This window comes from Colletotrichum karsti (genome assembly GCF_011947395.1).
Source record: "Colletotrichum karsti strain CkLH20 chromosome Unknown Scaffold9, whole genome shotgun sequence".
NCBI classification, from domain to species: domain Eukaryota; kingdom Fungi; phylum Ascomycota; class Sordariomycetes; order Glomerellales; family Glomerellaceae; genus Colletotrichum; species Colletotrichum karsti.
Window position 1 is genome coordinate 720028 of NW_024065909.1, and position 18387 is coordinate 738414.

The 18387-nt window shown below is 53.6% G+C and overlaps 4 protein-coding genes across 4 annotated transcripts; 1 reads left to right on the forward strand and 3 right to left on the reverse strand.

Moving 5' to 3' along the window:
* Positions 1–218: 218 nt before the first annotated feature.
* On the forward strand, positions 219–5193 carry CkaCkLH20_03754 (ncs1 nucleoside transporter family protein; the record flags this gene model as incomplete). Its single annotated transcript, XM_038886473.1, has 12 exons — positions 219–275; positions 353–419; positions 477–563; positions 616–687; positions 738–821; positions 877–880; positions 933–1911; positions 1961–2186; positions 3238–4399; positions 4460–4614; positions 4674–4871; positions 4925–5193. 12 exons carry the CDS (start codon positions 219–221, stop codon positions 5191–5193), a joined length of 3360 nt encoding a protein of 1119 aa, XP_038748315.1.
* A 138-nt stretch (positions 5194–5331) lies between these two features.
* CkaCkLH20_03755 (ATPase) lies at positions 5332–6929 on the reverse strand (the record flags this gene model as incomplete). Its single annotated transcript, XM_038886474.1, has 2 exons — positions 5332–5718; positions 5769–6929. 2 exons carry the CDS (start codon positions 6927–6929, stop codon positions 5332–5334), a joined length of 1548 nt encoding a protein of 515 aa, XP_038748316.1.
* A 4992-nt stretch (positions 6930–11921) lies between these two features.
* On the reverse strand, positions 11922–13423 carry CkaCkLH20_03756 (uncharacterized protein; the record flags this gene model as incomplete). The annotated part of the gene is made up of 3 exons (XM_038886475.1): positions 11922–12875; positions 12937–13200; positions 13277–13423. The coding sequence occupies 3 exons, from the start codon at positions 13421–13423 to the stop codon at positions 11922–11924; spliced, it is 1365 nt and encodes a 454-aa protein (XP_038748317.1).
* A 376-nt stretch (positions 13424–13799) lies between these two features.
* CkaCkLH20_03757 (glucan -beta-glucosidase) lies at positions 13800–17793 on the reverse strand (the record flags this gene model as incomplete). The annotated part of the gene is made up of 4 exons (XM_038886476.1): positions 13800–15124; positions 15180–15378; positions 16333–17568; positions 17632–17793. 4 exons carry the CDS (start codon positions 17791–17793, stop codon positions 13800–13802), a joined length of 2922 nt encoding a protein of 973 aa, XP_038748318.1.
* Positions 17794–18387: the final 594 nt, after the last annotated feature.

Below are 18387 nucleotides of genomic sequence, written 5' to 3' on the forward strand. Positions count from 1 at the left end.
CTAATTCAGTAACGGAAATGATAAGTATCGCCGTTAGTGCCGGCGTGGGTGACACGATCCAGTGCCGAGATAACGACGTCGGCCGCGGGAACGCATTGAGTCAACCGCGATCGCGTGGCCGATTTCGTTCTTAAATCGACTGGGTCCTACTGCTTGCCGGGCGCCGAATTGCTCTCATTGAATTCAGCGCAGTCAACAATTCAACACCTCCGTCGGTTATGGGGTTGCAAACAGTCCTCCAGCGGGTGGGACTCCCCTTCGTTTCTCGGTGGATTGTATGTTGTCCGACTCGCCTCCGCATTTTCCACCTCCCGACCGCGTTGCGCAGATCCAGTTGCTGACAAGACAGTAGAACGACGATATCCGACCAATCGAATCCAGAAGACGAACATGGGGCTTTTTGATGTTCCATAACTTCTGTGAGTGAAGGCGTCGTTGTTGAGGTCGGTGCTAAAGTACGGCTAACCCCTGACTAGGGCTCCTGGTCAACTGCAACATCACGACATACCTCACTGGCAGTGCCCTCATACCGCTGGGCCTCACATGGTGGCAGGCATTGATATGTTGGTTCCAGAATACTCCTCGTTGCGTAGTTGACCTGCTGACTCTATCGAGGTATCGTGCTGGGTAACCTCATCGCTACAGGCGTAGTCATTATCAACTCCCTTCCCGGAAGCTACTATCATCGTATGTCAAGCCGACATGATTCGGCAACAAGAAGGCTTACAATATTCCAGTCGGGTTTCCGGTCTATAGTCGGGCGGTATGGGGGATGTGGGGGTCCCAATTCGTCATCTGGAACCGCATCTTCCTCTCTCTAGGTATGTCCCTTCCTGCCCCTCGTGAATCTGCCTCCGGTTAACAAACATCGTACAGTCTGGTTGGTTTACTCACCTTCACCAACCCCTTTTCACATTATTGACGACTTGTAGGTATGGCTTCACAGCCTGGGTCGGCGGCGAGTGCATCTACCTGATCCTCCTATCCTGGGACCCCCGTCTAGAGTCTCACGTCCCGAACACGATGCCCACGGACACGGGCATGACGACCGCGCAATTCGTCTCGTACATACTCTTTTGCGTCATCAGCCTCCCGGTTCTTTGGATTCGACCCCACCGCCTCGAGAAGTTCTTCCGCGTCGCCTGCTCCATCACCCTCGTCTTCTTCCTCGTCCTCCTCATATGGGCCCTGGCGACCATGGGACCCACGGGCTTCGGCGACACAATAACATCGGGCTCCGTGCTGCCGAACACCGGAGGGCCGCAGAGCGTGGCGTGGCTGATGATCTATGGCATTGTCTCCACGATCGGGTCCATCGCCGCGGGTATCCTCAACCAGAACGATTACTCCCGATTCGCGACGCAGCCGAAGCATGCCATCCTCGGGCAGGCTGTCTCGTTTCCATTCTATGGCATCTTTAGCTCGCTGATCGGGATCCTGGTGACGGCGGCTACGCAGCATCGTTTCGGTGGTGAGGCCATCTGGAACCCGCCGACCTTGTTTGCGCAACTGCTGGCACAGAACGAGACGGCGGGGACACGGGCCGCTTGCTTCTTCGCGGGCCTTTGTCTCGTCATATCCCAGATCGGCGTCAACGTACCGGGGAATGCGCTGGCCGGCGGTTTCGATCTGGCAGCCACGTTCCCGAAGTACCTCAACATAAGGCGAGGGGCGTATATCACGGCCATCTTCAGCATCGTCGTGAACCCCTGGCGGCTTGTCAACACGGCCACGACGTTCCTCACAGTGCTGTCCAGTTACAGCGTGTTCCTGGCCCCTATGACCGGGCTGATGATCTCAAGTTACCTGGTTGTCAACAAGAGGAAGGTCAACGTCGATGACTTGTACCGTGGTGACTCGGACAGCATATACTGGTTCTCGTATGGGTGCAACTGGCGAGCTCCCGTGGCGGTAAGTGGTCCGAGAAATCCTATTGATGGCGATGGCTGACCTCATCAAGTGGCTTGTCGGTGTCGTTCCTTGCATGCCGGGCTTCGTCGCAGCCGTCGATACATCTGTCACAGTTAGTGAAGGGGCAACGGAGCTCTACTACATGTCATACATGTATGGTCTCCTGTCGAGTGGTCTTGTGTATGCCGTGCTGCATAAGGTATTCCCTGCCAAAGCTCTGGATTCGTTTGTCAAAACTGCGCCTTCTGCAAAGGAGCTCCAGGAGTTCCATCTTGGTAAGTGGGATGTGACGTTGGCAGAGACGCCGAATGTGGTAGAGGCGTTTTCGGATCAGGGTGGCAAAGGGGACAATGCCGTGACGATGAAGGCGGACGTGTAATCTTTTCTTTCTCCGAAAAGTTTTCGCAGAAGGCGTTCGATGTGGTTAGAATTTTCTTCCTTTCATAGTGGTAAGGAGGGAAGGAGCCCCCTAGGCAGTCGCACCTTCCTTCCAAACTTTCTGCCCTCCCGGTCTCTGCCTTGCCATGTCTGCCTGATCTACCTTTCTGCCTTGCGACCTCCAGATTCACGCCCTGCCTTACTTCTAATGGAAACGAGGCAGAGATCTCAACAGCTACCGGGACATCTTTGGGCATATGGCCTGGTCGGTAGAACACCAGCGAAAAATATACTCTGATCAGATGCTCTGTTAAATCTGCAGGGCGCACTGATTCGATGCTCCATATGGGCACAGTGCGTTGAACAGTTTTTTGTTTTTTTAACCCTCTGATGCCTCTCAGATCGTCTTTCTTTTCTTTTTATGGGCTCTTGCGTGATTTTTATCCATGGGAAAAGAAGCTACGTCGTGCTGTGAGGTCGTCGCTCGGTAAGTGAAGCCATCACCAGCTTCGTATCTGCCTAGCTGGGAACAGGTGATGGGTTGCGGTCGCAGCAGCTGTCAGCGGCTGCCCCGCCTTGACGTTGCACCGGGCGCTAAGTGTTCGCCGGAAATCCACTAACAGCAGTGACATTTCATCTCGGTGGACCCTGATTTCTTATCGCGCCTCCTCCTCCATCACCTTCGGCGAGCAACAACCCAGCGATCTCCAATGTCGGCCAACTATCACTGACAGCATGTCATCCGACAGTAGCCCTCGCGTGTCACGACAACGGCGGAAGTTTACTGTTCAGAGTGAATTTGGCAATGCCAGGCAGTGGCGCAGTCGCAAAAACAGGCCCTGCGACATTTGCCGAAAGAGGAAGACCGTCTGTGTCATCACGTCTGTCCCTCCTTGTGAGTACCATTTCCCTGAACGGTCACATTCACGCGTCGCTAATCGAGCCCAGGTCTATTCTGCAAGGGACGCGGTCTCGAATGCACATCATCCACCCCTATCGACCAGACATCCGACGCCGCCGTGGGGGGTCGCAACCATGTCCACACTACCGCCGGGCCGTCACAGCCAGAGTTCGGCCACCGTCAAAGGCCCAACAGCCCTGGCCCCGCAGCCACTCCTTCCGCCGTTGAAGGTCCCGGCCCCAATACCGATGGGCTGTGGACCTTGGAAGACAACGCGAACCGGACTGCGCACAGCATGGGCCCGGCTGCAGAGCAAGACACCCACGTTCTCGACGCCATCCGCTCCAGTGTGTTGAGCAGCGCGGATGAAGTGGACGCCGACATGATCCAGGTCTACGGCGGCAGCAAGTACCTATGGGACCCTCCCGTCCATTTCTGTCTTCTCCAAGACGAGTTCGCAGCCCATGACAATGCTGCCAGGAACGCCGCATCGTCTGCCATCGAGGGCCTCGTTGGCCAGTACGGGCCCATTCTCGTCCGGCTCTACTTCAAGCACATTCACCCGGTCCTCCCAGTCCTCTCCAAAGTGCGCTTTCTGAGACAATACGCCGTCGACAAGACAAAGCTTCCAGCATCGTTGAGGGGCGCCGTGTATGCCTTGGCGTCAGTATTCGACAAGAAGGACCCCTCTCTGAAAGGGCCGTTTCCTTTTAAGCAGCACCAGCTTGCAGACTATGCAACCGATTCTCTGCAGCGAGAGCTGGATTCTCCAAATCTCGCGAAACTGCAGGCGAGTCTGCTGCTGTTGCACGTGAAGCCGAACGATGTCGACAGCATCGAGCACCCCCGGACGTGGACCTCTACCGCCCAGGCCGTGGCCACCGCCCAGATGATTGGTCTTCACCAGGACGCCGAGAGATGGTCTATCGCCCCTTGGGAGAAGAGCCTGCGGAGGAAGCTGTGGTGGGCCACGTACGTCGCCGACGTGTGGTCTGCGGTATGCCACGGGAACCCGCCTCATATCTACCCGGCGTCCTTCAATACGTCGGATATCACGATGGACGACTTGCGAAGCGACGAAGAGGTGCCTCCTGAACTTGAAGCGATGATTGACCCCGTAAGCTCCGGATTCCAAATCGCCACGGGGGCTCGGTTCTTGGAGTTGGTCAAGGTCAGTCAAGCACTGCGTGAGATGATTGATTGCAGCTTGTGAGTACCCATGCAGGTTGAAAACGAGGATGAAGAAAGAATGCAGCTGAGAGACAGCAGTCAAGTACCCCGACTGAGGCCGCCGGGACCAGGGGAGGATGGTAACACAGGCCGCCTGCTGTTGCTGAGAGACAAGCTCGGAGATTGGGATGGTCTCCTCCCTCGATGCCTCGCCATGCCGTCACCCGCAGAAGCTCTCGGTCCGTCTAACAATGGTGAGTCAAAATGGGGTCTGATTCAGAACTACTTGTATCAATTGAACTGACAGAATCAGCACCGCTACACCTAGCCTACTACGCCTATCTGGTCCTGCTATATAGGGCGCTAATGACACCAGCAACAAAGGAAGCGAAGATGGACTCTTCTTCGAATCTTCATCGCTGGTTCGAGACCGCAGTACGAGACTTCGAAGGGTTCCTGGGGCTGATAGAGGCAGTCACACCCGAAGATCTCCAGGGCTTCTGGGGCCGCCGTATGTTCACTGAGACCCCCTCAGGCAGCTGCCTCATACTGACGTCGTGACAGATGCTCGATCCCAGTTGATTCTCTGCGGCAACTTTCTTATATACCTTTTCCTCCTTTCGCCGACAAATTCGGACGTTGACGCGGTCTGGGGTCTGATTGAGAGGTTCGAAGCATCGCTGCAACGTCTGGAAAGTCAGGCTGATGAGGCGGCGAAATTACTCATCCACCCGGTTGCTCTACGAGTGCAGTCCTTGTTCATCCAGGGCGTCGATCTCATGCGCAAGTCGCATTCAGCAGGAACAGCCTCTGCAACAGCATCGGCCGTCTGACGCGGATTCGCCTCTGAAAGCTGTTTCGGAAAGGCTGATGATCTTAATTCATTACGCAAACATAGATGCTAAGTCGCCGCGTATCTTTTATGCTGACGAGAAACGTACACAAAGTCATATGGTGTACTTCTAGACCAATTATTTCTTGTCCTCCATACCCTCACGCAGGATCTCAATCTGCTTCTTGATCTCAACCCACAGGACAAGCTTCTCAATGTCCTCATCCTCAGTCGAGTCCACAACACCAAGCCAGTCATCCTCCAGCTGCTCGGTCAGAGCCTCGACCTCGTCACGCCCATTGTCCTTCTTCTGGGCAATGGCCAGCAGCGCCGCAACAAAGGCCTCCTGAATGTATGCGAAGCTGAACTTGTCGGTAATCTTGGCAATGGCCGTGCACAGCTTGTCCGGGAACTCGATCTCCTTGTTGCCCTTAAGCTTCTTTTGCCAGAACTTGCAGTATGCGGCACGCTGCTCCTGGTCGGGGTCCGGGAAGTAATACTTTCGGTCGAATCGGGAGGGGCGTTTCTATGGCTAGTCAGCAGCTGGAAATGGTCAAAGCCGACGGCGTTACTTACCGAGATACCAGGGTCAAGGCGGTCCAGGTGGTTTGTGCTTCCGATGATGAAGATACCGTCGTTCGCTTTCAAGCCATCCATCTCATTGAGGAAGTAACTCCGCACATCATCCGACACAATAGTGTCGAGATCCTCGAAGACAAGATAGCACGGCGCAAACTGGCGTGCTTTGCCGAAGATCTGGCCCAGGGAATACTCCGGTCCGGCATACGACGTCAGTGTCCTCACGTACAGCGTCGGGATCTTCATCTCGTTGAGCATGTGCATCGTCGCCTTGATGGAAATCGTCTTGCCGTTGCCCGGGGGCCCGTGGTAGATCAGGCCGCGCTTCCACGGCACCTTGAGGTTCTGGTATGTCTCACGCGACTTGTAGAACGACAGGTGGTCCTCGATCAGCGCCTTCTTCATGTCCGTGTCCAGGATCACGTTTTCCCACGACGCGTTCCGCGTGCTCTCGAACAGCTCCCGGCTCTTCTGCCAGCGGCCCTGGTCGTACACCCAAACCTCGTCGTGCAGATCCTCGCTCCACGAACCCGCTGCGAGGACAAGCTGGTCGACGTGGTAGGTCTCGGGCGCCAGCACGTAGTAGTTCTTGTACTGCAGGTAGCCCGCGGTGCCGTCGCGGCCGTCGACGAGGTACACGATGAACTCGTGGCCCTGCCATTTGTACAGGTACTTGCCGTAAATGACACTGTTAGCCAGACCGCCGAGGTTGCCGTCCATGCGGCGGGCTGGGGGCAAGTAGACGGTCCATTCGAGCGACGAGGGCAGGTCGCTCTTGTCCTCGATGGGCTCGAAGGTCGCGAAGCCCGCCTGGGCGTAGGCGAGAAGGTTGCACTCGGTGCCGTAGCTGAAGGCCTCGGGGACGACGACGAGCTCGAGGCCCGGGTACTGGGCCTTCAGGGCGCGGGTGATGACCACATCGGTGGCCACGCGCTTGGCGCTCGAGTGCTCGAAGTATTCGTTCGCCGTGGCATCGCGGTCGGGTTCGGACTTGGATTGGGCAGAGGGGGCTGCTGGGGTTTGTCTCGTCGGCGCCGGGCGGGGGCTGACGCGGGCCGGCGCTCGGGGGGCTTGAGGCTCTTGGGTGTCGCGGATGTTGGTGATTATCGGGACCGGGTAGTCATCTTGGGTCGTGTTCCAGCGGGGGAAGGCCGGCATCTTGAAGAGCTTCGGGCCGGGATTGAGGTGCGGAGGGGATGAGGTCTCGAACGTCGCAGTCGTCGTCTACGAAGCTATCTCCAGATGATGGGGAAGTTGGAGATGACAATGGTGATGGTGGAGGACGGGGAATGGGGAAAGCTGTCTTCTGCGGGGGGAAGAGCTCCAGGTGTCAGATTGTCGGTGCCTAGCGAGCGATCGTCGTAAGGGGGTCACACCTGGACTGGAGGAAGGCTGGGGGCGTACGACATCACCAAACTGAACCACCGCAGCTCCAATTGGGGAAAGCTCGCACCGGGGCAGCTGTGCCGCCGCCCTGCCCCTGTGGTGAGATGACGTCGCGCGATTCGCTGAATGTCCACTGCTGAGAGCTAGGGGTTAGCTGCTTCGCCACTCAGCAGGGGTCATCCCGGGTTGTCCAGGGCGATAGGAAGCTTGGCATCTAGCGCTAGATACGAGGCGATCTAACCTCTGGCTAGCGACTATTTTCCTTGGACTAATTGGCTTCGGAAATATTGTACGTTGAGATTTTGGGGAATTATTGAGGCTGTCGTGAGCTTGGTGAGTGAGGATGGGGTGAAGGGAAGAGACGACACTCGGGGCAATTGGCTCCGAGGCCTCATTGACTTTCGAGCTGCAGGGAGCTTGCCCTGGAAATAATCGGGGCTTTGTTTAGATCAGACGGGCAATTGCAAGCGCCTCGGATTATATGTATGTATTGTGAGGAGAGCTTTGCCCTGAGACTTGGTCGTCGAGCGCCTATTTGCACTGAATTGTAAATGGTTTTCTGATACTTTGTCGCGAAGGCACTTCACTTTCATCACGCCCCCTCGACCTGTTCTGTTCTGGTCGTTGGGATTTGGCATTGGCGCTTTACAGTTACACCAGCATCTGAACGAAGGTGTACATATCAGAGACATGCTTTAGCGTATGGCGCTGGAATTGAAGCTCTTGTAAACCTTAAAACATTGTTCGGAAGTTCTCTTTGCGACGTCGTACTTTCAAAGCGTTTTATTCGGCATATTGGCCTCACCTTAAGGGTACGCTATGAAAACTTTGATTTATTTATCTATTGAGTTATTAGTTTAAATTCACCTTACTATCTATTATTATATAGCATTATGTTGCTTAGGATATAACTAATTAGGGTAAATAACGGGTTTTCTTAATCAGTATCTATATCGTAAAGTACCTTCAAAGCGGTCGTTCCTCCGCATCCCCAGTGCCGAATGGATCCACATATCGGGCCCGGCTCCGGCGAATAGAGGCCGATAAACGAACGCCTTCGCTCTCGCCCTCGCCCTCGCCATAGGCGTTTATTATTCCATGTGTGTGATTCCAGGTTGTTCATTTCGCCAAATCGGAAAACCAACTTCACACGATTATCTCAATTCCTTTCAAGCATAAAGGCTCCCGTTACATAAAAAGAAGAGTTGTATTTCAATTGACTTGGATGCATTACGTTGTAGCTTCATAGAGAATCTTAGCTCATTCCGTCTCATATATCGAAAGTTGGAATGCGTCGGTAACCAGTTCTAACAACCATCCCTCTCTGGGAAGAATCAACTTCGCCATCCCAAGTCCGTCCATCGTTTTGCTCTTGCTTTATCTTGTGTATCTTGTGTACATTGACGCTGAAGCCCCAACAAACATTTGACTCCGGTCCGCCTGGAACCGCCCTCTGACAACTCGTGAACTGTGACAGAAGAATGCGTTCGCTTCCATCCTGCCACTGAAGTTATCTCCCCCTCTCGAATTAAGCCATGCGTCCTCGTCACCGATCCGGTGTCTTTGATCCCGTAACTCCCAACGGTTTTGAACAACACAAAGCAGCCCGTGTCCAATTTGTCAATGAAGACGGAGGATTCTTGCTGCAATTACCCACGGCACACCCAAGCACTCAATGGAGACGGTATGTCATCGAGTCCTCTGCACGGGCAGATAACCGTCGTTGATGTCGAGGTGCTGGGCAATCCACGGGCTAGGCTCTGACTTTTACCACAGGACAGTAGGCACATCTAGCCAGCCGGCAATTTGCACAAAACTCGTGGCGAATGGGATTTCCTCCCTGTCCACAAGTACACTGCGCAACAGTTAGCGTTGTAAATCCACGGTCAACTCAGTCTGGAGTAAGCCGGGAAACTTACGCATTGCCAGAGATATGCAGTCTTCCGCTTGGGACCTCGTTCGTAGTAGCCAGAGTAAACTCCATCGACGTCCTTCCAGTAGTCCACAGTCAGTGCGTCTTCGAGGCTGTGACAAGAGCAGGTGAGGCATTGAGGAGTCTGAGCTGCAACGGGCCACATCCAGTCGAGCACAGGGCAGTAGTTTGATGGCGACGCGTGATCGCACCCGGTAATCTCGAGACATCGATGGAACCACGCGCTAGTGGACGAACCACAGATCTGGGCGAGCCAATCTCCGGATATCGATCGGATCCCGCGATGTGAGATGGATTTCGTGACGTAGATCGATTTTGCAGCCAATAAAGCCCCCAGTCCGCTTCTGACCAACAGGAACCAGCGGATGCTGGTGATGAGACAATAGAGTCCGAGAAGAACATAGAAGAAGACATGTAGGCCAATTGCTCCGCGATTCAAAGTGCAAATATCCCGCTCCATGCTCTGCCCCGCCTTGACACGTGGTGGGAAAAGTGCAAGACCACGCTCTGATTGGTCAGGCCATTGAGTGATGACCCCTGATTCTTGTGAAGGACAACCAACACCAGTTTTGCCGACGCATCTTGTTCTAATTGAAAGACTCGACAACATTTTTGAGCTAAATTTCCGATTTCTGATGGTGTTTTTGTTTTTTGTGCGTAGTAAATGCCCACATGGATTCGATTTCGTGCCGTGCAGTGCAGTACAATCGATGCTCTATCCCTTGTATTTAGCATTTATTAGCACGATCATCCATGAAGCCAGCCAGTAGGATGTGGAAAGAACCTGGTACTTGCAGCGGATAACCTACACCGCTGGTGTGCAAAGGAGTCAGTTCCTTGAACATACGGTATATGCGCTCTGTGCATTATATACTGGCAGATATCGACACGTTTTAGCGTACGTGGCATCCGTGGTGAGGAACTAGTCAACAAGGGATGGAATTCAGGGCGTTCCAAGCTAATGAGATCTAATCACGCCCTGAGTGAAACACATGGCAAGATCTTTCTTCACTTGGCTTTTCCTGTGTGTGCTCTTGCTCAAGGACATGCTCAAAATGAGAAGCCTTCCTTACTATGACATCGACCTTGCATAACATGCCCTCTCTAACCACAGATACGTCTAAAGTCGAGCACTTCCAAGCCATTTCTCATCATATTGACACGACTTCCGCAAGCTAAAAGGCAAAAGCCATTCTAAGTTCAATCATTAGGGAAACATGGATTGACGGAGATCCTCTGTTGTATTTTTGAAGCTTCCCTCGAGAAACCATCACATCTCAACCGGACTCCGGCAGGTCTCACCTCACGGGATACCAAGAACTGCCTGTGATTCCACACTACGTTAGCCCGTTCGGCCTCGCAGTTGCAGTCTGATCGATGTGTCTCATCTAATGGTGACGGAAAGAAGAGCCTTGGTCTACCTCTGAATGGGTTTCAGAAGCATTTTAATACGGATCTTCGTTTCGTATAAGTACAATCCCGCATTGCTTTTCCTGGGCTTACGCGCGGGAACCCTTTCTCGGTGTATTATTCTCGCACGAGCCTTTGCCCCAAAACGACAAGCTCGGATCCAGGCTCGGCTCATGTTGTTAGAATTAAGAAGGAAAGTGTGACAACCGTGTTAGTGTCAGGTAATAAGTGATCTACACCGGAGCACGTCTATCGGGGTCATCATCCAACAGCCAGTCAACTAGCCTTGCAGCCTGCCGAGGTTGATGTACGTAATAAACCCCCCCTTCTACAGACCGATATCTACTCTTGCAATTGATTCGATCCAAGCGACACCCCGTCATTGTGTAGAGCCGCATGAAATTAAGGTAGCACAACGTCGACTGGTGTAACACAACTGAGTGGATGTAAAAGCGTGCGGTAATCTGCATCTCGTTTCTGCCTACGGACGCGAAGATAGGCATCTTTGGACAATTCAAATATCGTCAGAGGCCAAAACACTGAGAAGTCTCGCTTTCACGTTCAATATCAGAAGTGATAATTCATTTTGAGTCTACAGCGGATCAAGTACCAGAGACGCGACTGCGAACACTGGAAGCCTTCAGCGAATGTGCCGGAGGAGCTCCGGAGCCAGCCCCTCCCGGCCCGGGGCATTACATTGCCGTACATAGGCAACGCAGGTGCGCGGGCATCCGACGTTACATTTTCGCTTAACCTCAAACCGACCAAAGGCCGCAGCCCTTCGGTCGTGCGCAAGCAAATCGATCCATGGTACGAAGCAGCATTTCAAAAGTTACAATCAGGGCAAAGTATAGAATCACCTTGCCAACGTTATCAATACCTAGGGTATAAGACGTCTAAATTCATCCCCTATATAAGCCTCTTCAATACTAGTTCTAGAGATTTAGACCCTGCTTTTATGATAAGAAAAAAGCCTGCTTATATTGAGGTTATTCCGGGCCTCTCGCTACCTGGGCGTTAGCCGTAAACTTCCAAAAGGCTCCTCCTTAAAAGCGGATGTCGCACTGGACTTCAGTGATCCAAATTTTGAACGTTTAAACGTGTGCTCTTTGGGTATGGCGAGATGTCTAATGCAGCGAGAAAAACGAGGACAGCTGCATGGTGTTGCGCGGGAGCTTGCTCCGGAATAACTCCTAATCAAAAATCCCTTCCAGGCTCAACCGCCAACTTTCACAATGACCCGGCAGCTGCGAAACAAATCCCGCAAATTCAGAGATTTCTGATACCCCCTCTCTTGAGTGTTTGTTGATGAAAAGTCAAGACGTCAAGGAGGAAGGCCTAGCTCTGGCCGAGAACAATGCAAGAATTACGACTTGTAATACTGTTGGATGTGTACCTTCATGTGAGCCATTTAAGTTGATTCACCTAATCTTTCTGGCAACCCAAAACTGTGCAGAATACGCATTCCTGGTCAAAGCTTTGTCGTTGAATCCATAGACTGCCTGTTTCCCCCTAATCTTCTCTTCTTCGAGGGTGATCTCACCACAAGACTCGTCGACGTCCACGAACTCGAAGCCCATACTCTTGACAATAGCCGCAATCTCATCCAAGGACAGCTGAACAAACGGGCCTGTACCCCAGAGCAATGGTCCAAAGTTGATCCAATAGCCCCCGACCTTCAGCGCCGAGTGAATGGTGTCGAAGTAGCTCATGACGTTCCTTGCTGTGTCGATGAAGAAGTGGGTGACAACCGAATCGTACTCCCCCTTCTGACTCTTGAACTCGGACACGAAGTCGCCTTCAACCAGTAACACGGAACTGGCGTTGAATCGACGGTCGGGGAAGGAGACACCGCGAAACATGTCAGACGTCGTGGCGTGATGAGACCAGCTGTCGATGAAAGGGTGGACCGACTTCGAACCAGGTCTCGGATGGGCCTCCAGGAAACGGTACGCCAGGTTCATGAACATAGACCACTCGTTGATGGTGACCTCAAAACCACCTAGAGAGGCAAGCTCGTGGCCCAGGCGACCTACCCCGGATCCGGGGAGGAGGACCTTGATGTCGTTCGCAGATCTCTCGGGGAACAACGATTCAATCGTGCTGAGGATACACGGGAAGGCATCATCTCGCTCGCCTCGGCCCGAGGTGGACCAGTCTCTAACGTAATGTTTCAACGCTTGAGAAACACTGACTCTGTCTGCCAGCTGCTTGGCCTGATCTTTGGCCTTACTGTGGCCAGCCAGCTCATCGCGTGTGATTCCGTAGTACTCCAAAGCTGCCTCAACGATCTCGTTGCATAAATCCTGATTCAACTCGTGGAGCCTCTCAGCCGTCTCAAACTTCTTGGAGTAGCCTATCGTGTGTTCTAACACCTGTCCGAGTCAGTCGGTCAGTGACGTGACAGCCGAGAGGTTCCAGCCGGAGATGACATACCTTCTTTTGTGCCTTGGAAACGTATGTATACAGGTCTTTATACCGATTCAGCTCGTCCATTTGCCTCACTTTGTACCGGCTGAATCCAAAGAGGGCCTCCATCAAACGATGGCGAGGGTGGTTGGTGTCCCACTTCCCATGAGATTTACTCAACCTTTTCATCAGGTTCTTCTTCTCCTGCACATGGCGAGGGCTAGGCTTGTCAGGAAGGTCTTCAAGCGTCACCGTGACCTCGTGAACCTCGACAAATGAAGCAATGGGCATCTGCAGTGAATGTTAGCTGCGATTATTGCTTGATGTCAGCTCGGTGTGGAGCACAGCGAGGCCGGCGGAGACTTACCGAGGCTAGGGCCGGTTCCTCAGCGGCGGCATCGCCAGCGACATTCTCACCGACCACATTGCTCTCGGCGTCCCCTTCGAAAGTTTCACAGACAGCGCGGCATGCAAAGCCAGCGATGAGCCAGGTGGCTGGGTGAGACAATCGCATGATGGCTGTTTAGGGAGGTGGAGACGGCTGTCAGTTAGCGGTGATTGAGTCGGTGAGTGAGACCCCGCGAGCACGAGTACGCGCCAGAGCAAGCCACTTTGCAGAGTTTTCGTGTGTGAAGGTTGCAGGATGCGGCTCGTGATCGGGAGGAATGAAGAAAGAGTCTCAGAGAGCGCGAACTTGGATTCTGAAGAGATTGAAATTAAGTGAACAACACCGAGAACCTTGATGGCTGTGCCAAGACTAGAATAGTGGGAATTCCGACCAAGATCCAACACACGAGGTTTAGCTCAATGTTTCTCTACAAAAAGTTCCTGCATATGCCCCATACAAAGCAGTCATTGTTGGTCGTAATTGTTGGTCGTCCAAATCCCATCTATGCTTTATTCGTTCCGTTGGCCGTCTCGGCATCTGCTGTCAGGATTTGGTTCAACTGATTACGCTTGACGCAGTTCTCCAACGCGAAGCTGGCCGCAAGCTCCTCAAGCTCTGCCTCCGTCTTGCCCTTGAAAAGCTCCGCAAACTCCCAGCCGTGGTATTCGCTCATCAGACACTCACGGACAACCCGCTCGACTTGCCTGTCGAAAGTCCACGTCTTGGGGTACTTCTTCTTGTGCAGATGCTCCGGGAGAGTCGACTTGAGTTTCGAGATGAAGGGGGCGTAGACCTCGTTGTCAATGCCGCTCTTGTCGGCGCAGCCCCAGAAGTCGAGGCCGAGGCGCTGCTTCTTCTCGACGAAGGGCCGGATGAGACGCATGTACGGGCTCTCGGGGTCGACGTAGACCATGCCCTGGTAGCCGATGTCCTTGTACAGCCAGATGCTCCAGGAGATGCCGCCGAACTCGCGGTAGATGTTGAGCTGCTCCTTGAGCAGGGCGAAGCGCTTCTCGTTGGTCGCGGCGGCGTTCGAGTCCGTCCTGGGGTCTTGGTAGACGGGGCCCCATTCGCCGTTCCAGATGGGTACGCGCGCCTTCTGCATGAATTCCACCTTGCGCTTGAGGCTGGCGCGCAGCTTCTGCTTTTGGGAATCTATTCCCTCGTATTGTTCGGGTAGTGGGAAGCCGTAGAGGCTGTAGTCGTGGCAGCTGTAGACGCTGTTTGGTAGTGTTTTCTCGGGCGAAAATGCGGAGAAGTCCATGGCGTACGTGTTGCCGTCGAGGAACAGGATGTGATCGGGGTCAATGGCGCGAATGGCCTTTTCGGCGCGCTCGTACCAGCTGATGAGGCGGGTGTGTTTAGGGTCGGCCGGCTCGTTGAGGGGGTTGTAGCCGGCGATGACCTTGTTGCCCTTGTAGTGAGCAGCGAGGGCCTCCCAGAGCTGAATAGCCCGATCCTGGAAGTCCTTGAACTCCCAGAACAGAGCTCTTGAGATACCGGAATCGCTGTGCCAGTCCTGGTTCTGTCCACCCGGCACAGCGTGAAGGTCGAGGATCACGTAGATGTTGTACTTGGCGCAGTAGTTGACGATACGGTCGAGGAGCTCAAAACCAGACTTCTTGATCACGCTGGGGTTCGCATCGTCAATGAAGTGGCGGTAGTTGAAGGGCACCCGCAGGCAGTTGAGGCCTAATGATGCGAACAAGGCGGCATCGGCCTCTGTGAAGTAGTAGTGAAGGAGGCGAGAGAAGAAGAAGTCGGCCTTCTCCTGTCCAAGGACTTCAGCCAGAGCCTCACGGTGTTCACTCTCGTGACCACTGTAGCCTTCACAACAATCAGTATTGGAGTGAATCGGCTTGTACTTTCCAAGGGTACATACCTGTGATGAAGTTCTCCATATTGAGCATACCACCCACCGCGGCTCCTTTGAGAATGACCTCTTCGCCATTTTCATTCACGATCTTCGTACCGTTGACACGCAGCAGCGTGCATGGGGGGTTTGGGGTGCTGTTGGACATGTTGGCGAGGTGGCGTGATGTTGTGGTTAGTTGCGCCCGGTGTCTTGAGCCGTCGATGAACTTCGTCAAACTTGAGGCCGATACTTTATACCCTCGGTATCATGACCAGGCCATATTGGTGGGTCAGTGGGATAAGATCGTTTCATTCTCTGTCACCTCAGGATAACGGCCTTCCGTCATCAAGCATCAACAATTGGGTGAAGTTGCATGTCCCCTCGATTCTTAACTGCGACATTCCGGGACGGAGTGGGGTGGTCTCCCCGCGGATCTCCAGTTTTCCGGGATGATGGGCTGGATCATCCCGAATCCGGGGTACAGAAAGCAGCGCGTGACAAGAAGGCCAGACCAAGGAGCTGGCATGCTTGCGCTGATCTGATGGTCGACCCGGCATTTGGGTAGTTTCCACGCAAACCCATACCGTCCGGCTCTAAGCTTCGTATGCCGAGCATGGATCGAGGGGTATTTAGGCTGAATTGATCTGTGGAGCGACTAGGTACGTATGTTGAACGTGAATTACGTTGCGCCCACATTCTACACATCTTCTTGATCATCCGATGGCGGCCAAACCGACACAAGTGACAACGCTTGCTGTAGAAATCGCCGTATTCTGCGAAGCTCTTGCATTTCACCCTCCCAGAACTTGAGGAGCTCAACGACTCCCCTGACTCCGTCATGCCACCCTACCGGCATCTCCAACTCTATGGCAGGACGACCGCAGATCTCGTCGGTGCGGACACCTATCGCGGCTGCTGCGAGGACCAGAGCACTCCGTGAACATGACCTCAGCATAGGCAAAGTTCCATGGTGCCTATGCAAATATCCAAACTCATTGCATTGAAGCCTAGCCGCATGGTTTTGGAGGCCTTTCTTTGCAAGAGCGATGCTGCTTGGAGGCATCATTTCCCTCGGAAAACTTGGATTTAAGCCGAAGCTGTCGAGATACGCGATCGTGAACGGCCAGTAGATTTGCTCAAATAGGTTTATGGCGTGTCCGCGAAGCACGAATCGACATACGTCGTCTTCTTCCGGAGGCTCACCGAACGACAGGCCGAGTGGAAGCGACGCAATCCACTCGTTTACCTGCTCTTCGTATTGCTGAGTTGCCGCTGCTGCGGCTAAAAGATACGCTTGGCGCCCGGGATATTCCTTCTGAAGACCCACCATCTCGGCGCTGATCCGGGACGCGAGTCTGCGGAGCGATATCTCGGAAAGATAGAAGTACCAAGACGTTCTTTCGCGTGCCAAACGCGGATCGCTGGCCGCCTCGACCTCTGCCCGCGGAGCAGGTGGGGTCGGAAAGAAGGGTGGATAGAAGGCGAGTTCCTTTTCGCTGAGGGCGAAATCAGGCAGGTAAAGATCTCCGCGCATCTCTCGCTCGGACTTCCACGACGACCAGTAGATTGCTTGTTGGAGAGTATCGATCGAGTAAGTTTGTGAATCCGCGCCTGATTCCACGTGGTTCTGGTAGCGTTGTTGGGCTTCAGGGGTAAGGAAGGGAAGTTGCTGACAGTTTGCAAGCGCTTGCACGAAGTACCTCCATGCTTTGACAGGTTGGAAAATGCACATCATGTACACCCCTGACAAGAAGAGACACTGAGCCGCGATAATGTCGTCTGCTGATAGTAAGATACCCAGTCTTTTCTGGGCAGCTCGGAAGTACTCCTGAGCTTTGGCGTGTGTAACAGTTCCCGGCATGGTCTCGTGACTCGGGCCGAACGGCGTCGATATGGACCCCAACGCGAAGATCAGGAGAGACAAGCATGACTCTGCAGACCAGTCAATGCCGTTCATGGTGGTTGATAACACCATCTTTCTTGTTGCTGTCTCGTCCAAGATCGGGTTCTTGACGTGTACGTAGCTGAAGAAGTTGTCTATGAGCTGCTTAACTCGTCTTGTTTCCATGTCGAGATCTCCGAGCACTGAAGCAGGAGAATTGATTCCAAGGTCGATTATCGGGGGATAGTCATCTTGAGCCATTGCAGTCCGAACACTTTGGAAGATGTTCCAAGACATGACATGTTCAGGCCCTGCTGGAACGATCATGCCAAGTTCGATGGGAGGGCCCACCGCGACTGGTACTTCCAGGCGAGTCTCGACCGGGACCTCAACAACCCTCGTCTTATTGGAAGACCCATCAACTGAGACGGATCTCATGAGCTCTTCCAAGTCATCGAGTCGTTCTAGGATCTTCAGACTCGCTGGATCAAAACTGGATAGGTCCACAGGCGACTGGATGCAGGTAGCCCCGACCTTTAGGCAAAACGAGCATGATGGCTTCAAATTGTCGCACTTTGTCCTTCGGGCTCGACAAACTTGACAAGCCTTCACAGCCCGCTTCCTCTGGTAGAACGCGGTGCCGCGAGCGGACGGGCGAGTGCTGGTCTTGGCTGACGAAGATTCCGGCTGGCTCCGGTCTGGACTCGGGTCTCCATGCGGTAACGGCAGGTGGTTTTCTGGGGGAGATGTGTCAGCCATTAGCAGAGGATTTGAGGACTTTAACTGGCTTAATTGTGTGGGTAAATCACAACGAACCACGCCAGCGGTTTGTGGGCGTCAGGAAGATAGACCAAAGGTGAGGTGAAAGCTGGAGAAAAAGACGGGGGAAGCTGTCGCGGAATGTCGCTGTTAATGATTCTTTCCCGGGACCCACAACGGCAGCCCACACTACCTACCTTAACCCGAAATGGATCGCGGGGAAGTGTGGGGTCGATGAGGTACGTACCTATCGGCCCATCTCCTCGGATTTCTCCCGTGTTATTGAAGACCTCGGCGAAGTACGGAGTCGCGTGGACTGACTTCGAGCTGAACCCTTGACCTGGCTATGTATGTTATGTACGTGCCTGGGTTAGCACTACCGGGTAAACGACTCGCGGAATGTCGCTCACAACCTGCTTCCGTTAACCTCCCCAGCAAAGACACAACTTGTCGTCGAAATGACCAGTTGATGTTGATCACCAAGCTGGAAGTAACCCTGCATCTAGACGGTGACTTGTGACAACCCGGTAGTTGGACCAGCCTGTCATCGGCTAACACTGAGGTGAGAGAGCATCACGAATATAACCTCAAGAT